Genomic DNA, 14749 nt, shown 5'->3' on the forward strand with positions numbered 1-14749 from the left:
TCATGATTCAAATCATGATTCTGGCTTGAGGTCGCATAAGTGAAGCCCAAGATATTGTGAGGACTAGATTTTCTGGTAAAAATGAGATCTATGACCTTCAACCAATGATCCAGAGACTCTAATATCTAATCAGTTCATTGTCCCTCCCTAATGAATACATAAAAAGAAAGTTCAAACTGAACCGTAAAGCAGTTCCAAAGTTATTGTGAGAATGAAAATAGGATTGACAGATATAGATGTACACATGTAGAGATGTTCAGACAGATGACCCAAGAAACACAATGTAGCATATCATATCCTCCAGTACTACGAGTATAGTTCTTCATGTTTTTCTCGAAGTTGGCGCTGCACTTCCTGGGGAATCTTGTCTGTTCCAGTTAGATGAAATGGGTGTGTGATGGTACTTGCTGATGGAATGGTCTGAATGTATGGTTCTTGTCCTTTTCTAGCTTTTCGGTACAATGGCGTCCATGCAGATGTTGCTGTCCCTGAAAACCAGTGTAATGTGATGCTCTCCTGCCCTATTGCGGTGACTTTCCCAACTTGTGGCCATTCATGCCTGTATTCTCTCAGATAGACCCCTATCATACAGTCGACTCTCAACTGAGGAGGAACTCTTTCAGGCCGTTGCTTAGGACCGATGTTAACCTGGTAAAGACACAACAAAGAAAGGGAAATAATTACTTCAAGTTAGAGTCTCTGTCCAAATAATTTCAAAAATATGATATTTAATATTATTTTGAATTGACAAAATATTTCAAATGTTTGTAATAAACTGCTCTTTATAAAATAAACCTTTATAAATGAGAACAGCCTCTCATAAACAAGTTTGAAATCCGACAGTTCATGTGTCAACCACATTAAGCATTATTTTTTTTTTTTTCATTTCATTTCATTTATTGGTTTTTGCAACATTTTTCATAACAAAATTCTGGACAAGAAAATACATATCTGAGACTTGACATCAAAATAATGAACAATAGTTTTGTATATAAATCCTCAAACATATCTTACATAAATAAAAATCATTAAGTGGTATTTCCTGTTACAATAAGTAGAATAGTTGCAAGTGTCGTCACAAAAGCAAAGCTTGAAAACGTAACAACCCTGGAAAATAGCCAAAATAATTAATGTCTACTGTCATTAAACGTCATTTGAGAGAGTATAACCAATTATGCATTTGAAAAAATAAACATAATTACAATGATTTATATTTTCTTTCTAAACAAGCTTGAATAAATGCACCTTAAACTTCGAGTTCATGATCCATAAATCTGATCATTTCCCTTTATTCCCAAATAATATTTTGTATCTTCCAAAGTACAGTCCAGTAAGTATCATAATTGTGTCTACCCTAAACTGTGGTGACTTTGGACAAGGGGTTTACTTTGAACAGTTTTAACATCATTTCCATCTTTTTGCTGATGCTTTTTACGAAAATAATTTTTTTCATGTCATTTAACCTTTTACAAATTTTGCATACAAAAACAATTTCAGAACCCTGCCTCCCCCCCAAAAATAATGATAAATAAATACATTTAATGTCAACATGGTATACAGTAAATACAATTGAGGTAATGGATCCATCCAGGGGCGCAGCTAGGGGATGTGCACTCTGTCTCAATTTTTAGAGCCATCCATTCAACATGTGCATATTAATGTAAACTTCACCCTTTTATAACTTTTTAAGAAATTCTAAAAATGAATGAACAATGAAATACGTTAGAAATGGATATTGATTTGGATTTCATTTAATGTGTTCTTTTAAACAAATTAAAGAATAGTTATAGCATTATAAAGTATTTCTTACATTAAGCAAAAAATGAAACCACAAGTTTGAAGTAAATAAACTTACGGGAATAATGGGTGCCTGCTCATCATTTGAGAAAGCCACATTATTCTCTTCTCCATTTTCAGGTCGTTGTTGGATTGAAGCTTGTGAATCCTTGCCCATGAGAATGTCCAGCAGCATCCAAGTGTCATTTAAGTTATTGTCTAGAAGGAAGACAGAAAGTATCATTTCAAAATACAGTTTCAATTTCGTTTTAAAATGTTCCCTGATTATTTTAATGGCATAACAATATAAGCATATCTCATTATGTGTGTAAGGCCAAGAAAATGATAAAAAAGTGAACTCCTATACATGTAATGCATACAACTACTTGATATAATCAGAGTAATGAGAAACACATGCATACCAGACTATTTACTAAGTAAATATATGATTTTGTAAATTAGAAAGTACATGTGCATTAAAACTAAAATATCTAAACGTAAAATCACTATGCATCTACTGATCAAAATCTATTGTTTTGCCATTCACCTTTTTATACAATATCTGTCCAAGGATGCTCTTGGTACTTGACCCTAAAAAGACTGGTCTATTTAAAAGGTATTGAGGACTAGGGGGCCCATGATGCCCCCCCCCCCCCCCTCTGATCTCATCTGCCATTTGCGCGATCACGCTGGACTTTGGAACACACATACCTTACCACATAAACTACAAGATAATATAAGAAAATTCCAAAAATAATTTTTGTTTTATTTATCATGAATAAAACATGCAAATTTATTCATGAAAAATATTATTTGCATACTTAACACCCATTTCACTTCAAATTTTCTTTTTTTGCAGACCTCATCTTTGTAATCTAATTTAAAGGTTTCCAAAAAGAAAACTTGTGAAAGCCAATTTTTACCTTGTGTATTTCTTTTTTTTTCTTATGTATTTCTTTGCTTTTTCATCTTTTTTAAAATTGTTATTCAATGGAAATCATTACAGACCATTTAACACAAAATTAAACCCTAAATTAATTAAGCAGACCAATAACAATAAAAAATAATAATCCTTTTACGATTTTCATCTCCCATAGACTTTGTACACAGAGTATAAAAATGAGCCATTTTCGGCATGTCTCTTAAAAGCCATGTGACATCGCAATGCTATACCCTTATTTTGCGAATTTGGTCTCAAAAGTTGAAGGTGACTTCAAAGAAAAAGTCATAAAATTTTGCGGCGCTATCTTTATGCATTTTGGAAATATCGAAGAAGAAGGGCTAAGAAGTTACAAACAGCTACATGTAAAAGCAAAGTAATTGGAAAGAGGTCTTTTTATGATTAACCAAATAAGTTCATTAGATAATTAAGTAAATATAAACAAACCATCACTGCATTCCAGAGAGCTTAAAAGCTCTTCCCATTCAGTAACTTCTACTTGGGTCAGGTAAGGTTTGTATTTGGGTAGATCTCGCCGAAGATTATTAAGATCAAGTTCAGCTGTAAACGGTTCTACAATGTGAGGTACTCCTTCTGGATGAGTCTTGATGATGTAATTTTCTCCTGTTGTGCACTGCCACTCAGAAGTATTACTCCATTTCTTTGTATGTAGTACAGCCTTTCCATTTTCATCCTTGGTTATTCTGAACTGGTGAGGGTGGCTGTGGTGAGACACTTTGTGCATGTTGGGTTGGAGCCAGTCACGTATGTTGAAAATTGAAGTTAATCTCTCTGATGTCGTGTTGGGTTTATTATACCCCTGTGTGATGTTGGTCATTAATGATGATAGGGTTGGAATGTTCTGCTTGGATGTGTGCACTGAAACTCTGCTAAATAGTTGATCCACGTCTTCATGTGTGTGTCCTTTCATAAGGAAGCCTATTTTTACCTGTAGTACCAAGAAAAAGGGTAAAAATCTAGTTAATCCCAATGCATATGATGAACAAGCATAAATGTACAGTAAAGGAGATTATAGGAAAATAATGAATTTGAAATATAATGCAAGCTAAATGCTACAATTTAAGTAAATTTTTAGTTAATTTAAGTTAATTTCTGCTATAGGAAATTTTAATAAGACATTTCTATGAAATATTTTATACACTTCAAATAAAAGTTGCATGTAACTATCGATCAATTCCAGCTTTGTATAAATCACAGAAACATTTCCTTTAACTGATATTACTATGCTGGTTTTAGAATAATTACTTTCATTCAAAACATGAAAAGTACTGTACAATGCCTTCAGCACCACTGACTTCATTTGTATACCTACAAAGTTTTGCAATAAAAAATTGATTTTTTTTTTATTGAAAGGAAGCAAACAACCTTTCATTAGTGCAGATCTCTTTAAGCAAAAAACGGTAAAACTGTCAAAATTCTTTCCACTTAAGTGACCACCACTTACTTTTGAAAAGTTTTATGGAAAATGATTTGTGCAGGACTTGGAAATAGTTATCTGTATAAAAGTAGGCATAAATTTTGAAGAACACATGGACTTAAGCTAAGAAGATCGATTTGAAGATATCTTTTACCTTTTTAACTTACTTCCTTGCCCAAAACACTCCGTAGAGCACCATTGCACCCTCCCCCCTCCCCATACATTGAGGCCTTGTGTGATATCTGCTTAACATGGAGCATGTGGCTCACATGAAATGACTTTGGATTTATTTTCGTTTTCTTAATCATTGTCAAACTTGGGGAAAATGTGGAAAATCAAATATTGAATGAATCATGAAATATGGTACCACTTTTAATGATAAAAACTTAGTGAAAGAATGCTGGAAATGTCTGAAATAAACTTTGGTTTACATTCTCCAGTTGGCATAAGAAAGGTATAGGTTGTGCTTACCCCAGGTTAAAATGTTAATTTGGGTGCCAAAGTTGTTACAAAATATGTATCTGTTTATTTCAATTTATGAGAAGAATGGCAAGAATTGTACTGCAGTCAGTTTTTCTTCACCTTTTTCTTTTACACAAGGTGAAAAATAAGCATTTCTGCACAAACCAATTACAAAAATGGACAGTGCTCACTCAAGTGTAACATTCTGTCAAAATTGTTTCTTTCAATAGTGTAGTAGGTTTCATGGTACACCATGTATCTTTCTTGGGCAAATGTTGGTCCTGAAAAGGAGATTGGGTGGTCCTTTTTTTGTTCTTCGCCATGGAAACCTTCAGAAGTTATATCATTTGTTTCTTTCATTTGATAGATGACACCTAAACCCAAGAATATATGTTAAAAAGTTATCCCCATGTGGTATATTTATCAATTTCCATGACTTTTTCAAAGTGTAACTTTTTTATTGATTCTCACTGTATAAATCCTATGTATTATTATTATTAACACCTAACTTTATATCTTAAAAATCTTTCATCTCACCTTTCGAAATACATTCAGTTCCACTAGCAGAGCACAAAGTGCTATGACACACTGGTTTTTATTTTCCCTTCCGCAGTTGTCCATCTGCAGGTAGAGAACATCAGGCAGAGTTTTGTCGTATTTCCGTAGAATGTTGAGCAAGATATTGGTAGTCAAGTTTGAATCATGGGGGAATTCCTTCAGATCGACAAAGAGATGGGTTCCTCTTCCATGAACAAGAGCCCCAGTAATATGTGACTGTAATTTCCAAGCTGAGCTCGTTGACTTGGACTGTCGGTAAAATCGTGGGATGCTTGTTGCCTTCTGATCCATTCCATCAACGATTATACTCATATACTTGGTCGGTTCCCGTCGAGCCTTTTGTATATGTTTGTAGTATTTGTGTCTCTCATTTCTGACGGAAAAGCAAAACAAAGTAAAAAAATTTAAGATGAATATTAAAGTGTAAATCCTGGGCAAAACAAAACATTTGAGAAATTTCTGAATTATTACTAATAAATTACTATTGGTTGTTTATCATCTAATACTCCCACAGCCCTTTTATAAGGGAGGGTTGTGTCTCGCTTAACATGCCCAACATCATAAAATTGAAAAATAAAAACATCTCAAAAAGATGACACGGAAGCAAGCTCTGTATTTATTTTTTGTCGGTATACCACCCAGGAAAGTTATAATCTTTTATCAGTTGCAATCAACTAAACATTACAAAATAAATGCTATGGATCCAGCTCAAACTAAATGAGTTATGGAACAAATTTTAATGCACATCATTCACAATATTGGAAAAGATCAATGATAATTTTGAAAGTTCCAAATAGAAATGCACGTATTTATGCAAAAGACTAATCTTGATGAGAAAATGAGATACAAGGTTTTTGAAGAGATGAATTGTGGAATATAAAAAAAAAGATATTCCACTTAGGGGATTATCATCAGATGAGCCTCGGACCTTGCACTTCAAACTCCCAGAATAATTTTTAATATGAAGATTTCTATAGACACAAAATTTGACATGTCTAAAGGACACAGATGCCCTCGCTTAACGCGATCAGAAATTCATTCAAACTTAACAGCGTGCAGGAACTAATAGGCAAATATGTAATGAATAAATTTAGACCTTTGACCTATAAAAGATTCACCCTTTCCGTAGTAATCTCTGACAGAAGATATGACAGTCAGGTCATCTGATGTGACCTGACTATATTTGGTGTCAGCTACTCAGACACCAAACATTTTTAATATCTGGTGAAAATTTCCGAGATTATCATGGGGAAAACAGCTTGCATATTTAATCAGCTGTGACCTTTGACCTGCGAGCTCTGAATTTATACTTAGCCTGTATTTTGTTGTCATGTACCTACACACCCACATTTTTTTTTTAATCTGCTGAATATTTCATAGGTTATCATGCGGAAACCAACTCGCATATTTAATGAGTTGTGACCTTTGACATGCGGACTCTGAATTTCAACTTACATGTACCCTGTATTTGGGTGTCATCTACATGTACCTACACATGAAAGTTTTTATCTGTTGAGTATTTCTTGATTTTTTTGCGCGGAAACCAAGTGGGGAAACGAAAGGACGGACAGACAGCGTCAACGTTTAATACCCCCTCTGGACTTCCTCTGCAGGGGCATTAAAAAATGATGGTCATATCTTATGTTCATATCTATCTTGTTCAGAATAACAGTCAGAGGTGTTTCCTTACTTCTGTTGTTCTAGATGTATCTCTCGTTGTTGATACAGGGTCTGCCTTGCCACCTTGTCAGTTGTCTTCTCAATATTGGTCTTCAGTGTAGTGCAAATGTCACATTTCGAAAATCGGTTAACCTGTTTTTCAAAGAAACACAGAGATTATTAAATCCATTTATGTTGATGAATCCATTTACACGTACTCAAAGAAAGGGATTACATTGTTTGAACTAAACTAAGAAAGTAATAGAAAACGCTTCTGATCATTTTATTTGTGTACTTATCCAATGAAAATTTTAAAATGCATCATTATATTTTGTTTTACTACTGAAAAACAATCATGGTCCCCCCCAAAAAAAAAATCTATCCAGCAAAACACATCTAAATATTGTATCCTTCAAACCATATAAGGGCATACACATTCATACAAGCTAGTAAAAACATGACTTTGACATTCACCTTTGGAAGTATTTGACAGAGAAGGATAAAAATATGTACCTTTGGAATGCTAATATGTGACATTTCCTTCCTCCAAACATGGAAAAAACGTGACTTGCTGCACACCTCTGCACATTTGTTTTCCACTTCCTCCTTCATGAGTCTGTATATACTTTCTCTCGTAAGACATGATGGCAGGTGAATCTTTTGACATGTAGGTAACTTCTCTCCAAAGCGATTTGAAAAGTCTGAGAGCCAAGCAATTGAATTGAGTACTTTGGAAGACTGCATCCCAATACGATGATAGTTTGGTGCCATGTATCTCCTTACCCCATCTGCAAAACAAGTCGGAAATATCGCGCCTTGTAAGATAATGCAATTAATGTTTATGAAGTATCCCTTAACGAAAGAAAGCTTACTTGGATATAACTCAATTACACTCAATGTCTCAGTTATAAGCAAGTACGTTCTTTATCTTTTATTTTTCAATTAAAAGTTAACCTTTGATCAAAGCATTCAATCAGTAGTCTTTACTCCTTGAGCCTAAAATCCATTTAGCCCTAGCATACATTTCCTGAATAGGGTCTTTCTACCTGCGCTTTTTGCTGCAAGTAGATGACCGGTATTGGAAAAGTTATCAGTAAACACTACATGTAAAGCATATCCCAGATTTAATGGCAGTTTACATCAGTTCAGTTGGGTAAGTGTAAGAGGGCAATAAATTAAGGCATATTCATTTATGGAAGGCAACACTGTATATACATGTTTGCAGTATTTAATGTACACACTTACTTTCGAAATCACGTTGCACCTGCCACATCCTTGTTCTCTTAATACCAAGAGCAAGCCTCCAACCTCGTTGGCAAAGGTGTGTTGTTCCAATGTTGAACATGTATGTTATGAAACTGCCACTTGTTTCATGGTGTTCGTAAAGGTGTTGCAGAAGCCATTGCCTTTGCTCTGATTTGGACTTTGCAAGGAAGGAGGTACGAAATTTGAACACTTCACCTCTGGAAACTTTATGTAGACAGAATTTCTTACAACACTTCATCCGCAGGATGGCAGACAATTCAAGGCTTTCTTTATTTCGTTCTGGAAAAAATAACAGGAAAGAGAATATAATAGTGAATGAACTTGCATACATCACCTGCATTTTTACACAGATAATTTTTTTCTCCACTTGCCATAAAGCTTTACAGAGTCCGAAACTAAAATTTAACAAGTGGAATACCTCTGGCCGTCTCACCTGCATCACGCGGTTCAATATAGCAGCAGTGCTGACTTTGAATACTACTCTAACTCGCACAAGATGTTCAGTGATACATGGTTACTCTTATGTCCACTTTTTATGAACTAGACCAATAAACTTACAGAGATATGATGGTTATTCAACAAAAAACCCCAACATGGCCAAAGTTCATTGACCTTACATGACCTTTGACCTTGATCATGTGACCTGAAACTCGAACAGGATGTTCAGTGATATTTGATTACTCTTATGTACAAGTTTCATGAATCAGATCCATAAACTTTCAAAGTTATGATGGTAATTCAACAGATACACCCAATTCGGCCAAAGTTCATTGACCTTTGACCTTGGTCATGTGACCTGAAACGCGCACAGGATGTTCAGTGATACTTGATTACTCTAATGTCCAAGTTTAATGAACTAGACCAATAAACTTTCAAAGTTATGATGGTAATTCAACAGATACCCCCGATTCGGCCAAAGTTCATTGACCCTAAATGACCTTTGACCTTAATCATGAGACCTCAAACTTGCACAAAATTTTCAGTGATGCTTGATTACTATTATGTCCAAGTTTCATGAATCAGATCCATAAACTTTCAAAGTTATGATGGGAAATCAACAGATATCCCCAATTCGGCCAAAGTTCATTGACCCTAAATGACCTTTGACCTTGGTCATGTGACGTGAACCTCATGTAGGATGTTCAGTGATACTTGATTAACCTTATGTCCAAGTTTCATGAACTAGGTCCATATATTGATGACATTTCAAAAACTTAACCTCAGGTTAAGATTTCGATGTTGATTCCTCCAACATGGTCTAAGTTCATTGACCCTAAATGACCTTTGACCTTGGTCATGTGATATGAAACTCTAATAGGATGTTTAGTAATACTTGATTAACCTTATGGCCAAGACATATTCAAACAGATAGATATATATTAGACAGAGAGATAGACAGACTGACAGACAGATATAGATAGATAGATAGATAGAAATATAGATAGATTTATAACACAAATAGCAGATACAGATTAACGGATATGATTAAATAGATATCATATGAAAAAAATTAATTATAATCTGTATTATTTTGCAATATGTTAAAGTTAATTCTTGGAATTCTTTTAACCCTAATTCTCCCGGGTGGGGGCCATAATGGCCCCCCCCTCCTCAACAATTTTCGCGATATATCTGCTGCGCGAAATTTTTTCACCTTGCAGCTCACTGACTTTTTACATTCAAGTCTCGCGCAAATTTTGAGACCAAAGTTGTGACGCCCGGGTACGCGGTTACGACATTACGCAACATTATGCAAGTGCATGTCAGACCCAAAATTGCTCATAAACGTGATTTCATGTACAAATCCAATGCAAATTGCGTATTTAGCCAAAATTCATGAATGTATCATTATTTCTACTTTTACTGATTTTAAACTTAATTAATTTTGCCTTGTTTATGATCAGAATTATGTCTGGAACAATTTCCATTGACAAAACAATAAAAAACAAAAGTAAAAAAACAAAGAAATACATGTAGGCCTACATGAAATTCATAAAACAATAAAATACATAAGAAATTTTTTTCCAAACCAAAGTATTTTTGAATTACGATTGTTAAGAATGCTACAAAGAAAATTTTTACCAAAAATTAGCATTCTAGGAGCTTTATTAGAGCAAAAAGTATGATTTATGCATAAATGAGCATAATTAATTCATATAAGATAAAATCTCATTATTTTGGAAAATTTTACCATACAGCCTTGTAGATTACATCGCACACTACCAGCGTGCAAATTTTTGCGTCGCTCGCGCAATCGGCGGCCGAGATCTTAAGGGGGGCCATAATGGCCCCCCCCCCGGGAATGACAAGAATCAAAATACCTCGGGAGATTTAAGGATAAATGATCGTGCGTAAGAAAGGAAAAATAATGTTCACCCTCTGACTTGAACCACTGCCCACATGATCTAAGCTACAACATATCCACAATAGGGCAAAAATTGACCAATATTCATGGAGTTAGAGCCAAATTTGCATAATTATAATGACATCATAACAGGCAAAATGGATATTTTGACTTCCAACGCCATTTTGATGATGTCATAATATACGTTAGGGTCCAATGAGACATGAAATCATATGTAGGATTCATACTATATCGAAACATGAAAAAACCCAAAATAAATAACCACTGAGAAATTACATGTTTCAAAGTGAAAACAAGCAGTTTACTTCTGGTTGGTTAGTCTACTAACTATAATTGCTCTCCTACATACCTCCAAGACATGCCGGCGTGTATTACCTAACATCCCTAGGCATGCAGCCAAGTGAGACTTAAATCCCTTCTCTGTTCTGAAATGAGTCTTGATTTCTCCATGGTTTTTGTCAATGAAAGGTTGCTTTGATTCAAGTATCATTTGCAGGTACATTTTTGTGGATTTTGAAAGGTCAAATTAAAATTACAAATGCTACAATGATTTGAAACAAAGTAACACTTACTTCTGCCCTTCATGTAGGATCCTATATGTCCATCACTGCAAACTGATGAATCTGAATCAATGAAATGTGCTCTTCGCCTTTTCCTACCACGAGTTACTGAAATAAAAATACATAAAGCTTTATGAGGAAAATTATCACCAAGAATAATCAATGACGTTCACAATGTGCAGCTGAATACTGATTTCATGCCTACAATAATTTATTACTTGAAGATACATTTAATCATAAGATGGGTTTAAATACAGTATGTAGGCTAGCTGATTGGTGAAATGACAATTGCTCCGCCTGCATCTGCTCTATTAACAATTTCTATGCAAAACTAGAGATGCTCGGAGGGTCACGCAGACGAGCACATGTATCCCCTGAACCCATCGCGTCATCCGTCATTGCAATATATAGAGCTCACACGGAAATTTGACAAATAAATACATCATTGCGACAATGACCCGACATATAGCATGCAGTTTCCCCAAGCCCATCTACCATCCACGGGTGGTGGAAAAGTGACTTATGGTTGCAGAGAAAGAGAGTCTTGCATGTAAACTTCAATGTTGACCTGAAATTGACCTCTGACCTTACCATGTGACCTCCGACTGCAGCATAACATGCAGGTACCCCAAATCCATCTACCATCCAAGTTTGGTTGAAAAGTGACTTACGGTTGCAAAGTTAGGTGTCATTTCAAATATCGATAATTTCAAAATTGCTCTAAAAACCCATGTTTAAAATTGCCTTGCAGTAGTTTCCTTTCATTTAAACTTTAATGTTGACCTGAAATGACCTTTGACCTTACCATGTGACCTTTGCCCACACCAAAATGGATAGGTGGCTTCGCTAACCTTCATGCCTAATTTTAAGATGATCGGAGAAGAAATGCAGCTGATAGAGCGCTCACAAGGAAATCTCTGCGGCGGCGGACGCGGCGCGACGAGGCCAAATTCATAGTATCCTCCGAACTCTGTTCGGGGATACAATAAGATTAATCCTCCACCAATAATTGCTCCGGACGATTGCCCCGCCAACATTTATAGGTACTGAAGATGACACATCTACAGGGGCAAAGGATATTATGTCAGGTCACCTCAATAACATCACAAGGGGCATGTGATCCCACCAGACAAAACATCTCTCGATGAAAAATGAAAACCCACATGCCCAAATATCTAGTGATATCTCGAGCAATATATCGCTATATCAATCAAATTTTAACAAAGTGCAAATAGAGTACCAGCGGTAAAATTCAGGCCTTCAGTTCCAGATCTGATTATTTCATGACACACTCAAAAAAACTTTCAATTTTTTTTTTATTTCAAGTTATTTTCTAGCACATAAAAAATCCTAAGCAAGCACATATTGGTCTAGAGTGCACTCATAATCAGATCATAATTGGTGTACATACAGGTTTAACAAAATTAATTGTACAAATTATGTTGGGGGGTAAATTTAGGTTTAAATATATATATTTAATTGCAGCTATATACAAGAGAATAGGAGGGCTGAATATTCAAACCTCAAAAATAATCATACCAATTTAAAGTTATCCTCCTTCACTGACTCTTCATAAATAAAAGATTTACATCACGATACATTTGTTGCTACAAAAAATATTGGGACCATTCCGAAAAACTTACCATCCTCATTTTTCCATTCTATTTCCGAAACAGCTCTGTTTTCTCCATCTGATTCTGAACAGAGAGCAACAAAGTTCAGTATCCAATGTTAGATCATAATTCTAAGTGAAATATGGTAATGCCAACCAAACATTTCGTTCATGTATTTTTAATCCTATCTGGGCCAAGGTATTTTGGGAGTTCATACGACCGTCAACCACGCATTTGCGCCGAAAATTGGCACGTGTTGCCTGGAACATAATTTTGAAAATTGTTTGGTAATTTATTTCATGCAAATCACTATAAAGTGATTATGCTAATTATGCGTAATTAGTATGTGAAATCATACTTTTTCCTCTAACTCCCTAAATAAAGCTCCAAATGTGCTAATTTTTGGTATAGAAACTCTTTGTGGTGTTCTCAGCAAGTGTACATAAAAAAATGCGATATCAAAACATTTTCTTATGTATTATATTGGGTTTTTTTGCAATTTCTTATGTATTTCTTTGTTTTTGACCTTTTTCTTCATTGTTTTTCAATGAAATTTGTTGGAGACTCTTCTAAAAATAAGAGCATAAAATAAATATGTCTAGACCAACAAAACTAAAAATAATCATGCATTTTCTATTGTTCATTTTTTTCAGACAATTTTTACATCAAGTTATGGCAGCAATTCAATCTTCAAGCCTAGCGATAATTTTTTATTACATGTAGTAATTATTCTGGTATTTGGGGCAGCAAGTCATGGGCAAGCATGGGTTTCTGACTCCAACTTTCATTCATTTCCATGGTTTGGGGGCAGATTTTTAAAACTAGGCACTATTTGGACGATAATTTCCCCAGTTTACGGACAGTGACATGATAAATACATGTACTTTACCTTCATCAATGTTTTAATTGGTACGATCTTTTGCTTGTTAAGGCATAATACAAACTATGAATTTGACATGTCCAAAGGACACAGATGCCCCCGCTTAATGCGATTAGAAATTCAATCAATATGATTGAACTTAACATTGTGCAGATACCAATATGCATTATACATATATATACCCTTTTTGAATAATTGGTGATGCCGAAAAAATGACTCTACCGGGAATCGAACCTGAACCCCCAGCTTTGAACGCCGGTGCCTTAACCACTAGACCACAGAGATGGGTTAGTGGCTAGGGAGACCCGATCCGATTGTCTGTCAGATAGACAGATTTTCAACACCATACCAATTATAATTTCCTTTGTCAGGTGAAGGTGGGTTTTGAACAATGACAAGCCGCCATGCCTCAGCTGGATCAAAGCTATTGATACAGTACACATATGGGAGAAAGTATACAAATGTGTAGAGTTATACACGTACAACAGCTTTGGCAACTCTTTAATTTAACCCGTCTCTGTGGTCTAGTGGTTAAGGCACCAGCGGTCAAACCTGGGGGCCCGTGTTTGATTCCGGCGGCAGAGACATTTTTTAGGCATCACCAATTTTTCCAAAAGGGTAGATAGCTCTGGGGAACCTTGGCATAATTTCCTTCAGCAAGAAAACTGATCCACAATGTGCTGCACTCAACCCAGGTGAGGTAAATGGGTACCCGTAGGAAGTAATTCTTTAAAAAGCTGTGTGCGCTATGAGCGCCTAGCTTAGCCGGGTAATATAGGAGCGCCTTGAGCACCTAACAAGGTGGATATGTGCGCAGTATAAATACCCTATATTATTATTATTATTATTGATTTAAGCTACGCACGCCTACCATTGTTCTCTTCATCGAATTTCTTTACAATATTCAATAATATATATATATATATAATGAATAAATTTAGACCACTGAACCAACTCGAATACATAAAGAGCTTTGACCTGCGCGGGCTCGGAATTCGAACTTAGCCTGTATTTTGGTGTCATCTCCCTACACAATAAACATTTTTTTAAATAAATCAAATATTTTTCGAGTTATTTTACAGAAATCGTCTCTCATATTGAATGAGCTGACCTTTGACATGTGGACTCCGAATTCGAACTTAGTTTTATTTTTGTGTCATCTACCTACACACAACAATTTTGAAAACCTTAAATATTTTTCGAGCCATTGCGCGAAACCAAGTGGGTGGGGG

General features: G+C 35.3%; 1 protein-coding gene across 1 annotated transcript in view; it reads right to left on the bottom strand.

The window, feature by feature from the left end:
- Nucleotides 1-216: 216 nt before the first annotated feature.
- LOC121430330 overlaps nt 217-14749 on the bottom strand; it is a 16544-nt gene continuing 2011 nt past the window's right edge. The window contains exons 2-10 of the mRNA XM_041627612.1: nt 12668-12721; nt 11037-11132; nt 8079-8378; nt 7347-7621; nt 6865-6986; nt 5154-5547; nt 3164-3665; nt 1856-1995; nt 217-648 (exon numbers count right to left, since the gene is read on the bottom strand). Of these exons, the coding sequence (XP_041483546.1) occupies nt 307-648; nt 1856-1995; nt 3164-3665; nt 5154-5547; nt 6865-6986; nt 7347-7621; nt 8079-8378; nt 11037-11132; nt 12668-12721 (2225 nt within the window). The 3' untranslated portion in view covers nt 217-306. The remainder of the gene's footprint in view (nt 649-1855; nt 1996-3163; nt 3666-5153; nt 5548-6864; nt 6987-7346; nt 7622-8078; nt 8379-11036; nt 11133-12667; nt 12722-14749) is intronic.

This window comes from Lytechinus variegatus, chromosome 1, assembly GCF_018143015.1.
Source record: "Lytechinus variegatus isolate NC3 chromosome 1, Lvar_3.0, whole genome shotgun sequence".
NCBI lineage: Eukaryota > Metazoa > Echinodermata > Echinoidea > Temnopleuroida > Toxopneustidae > Lytechinus > Lytechinus variegatus.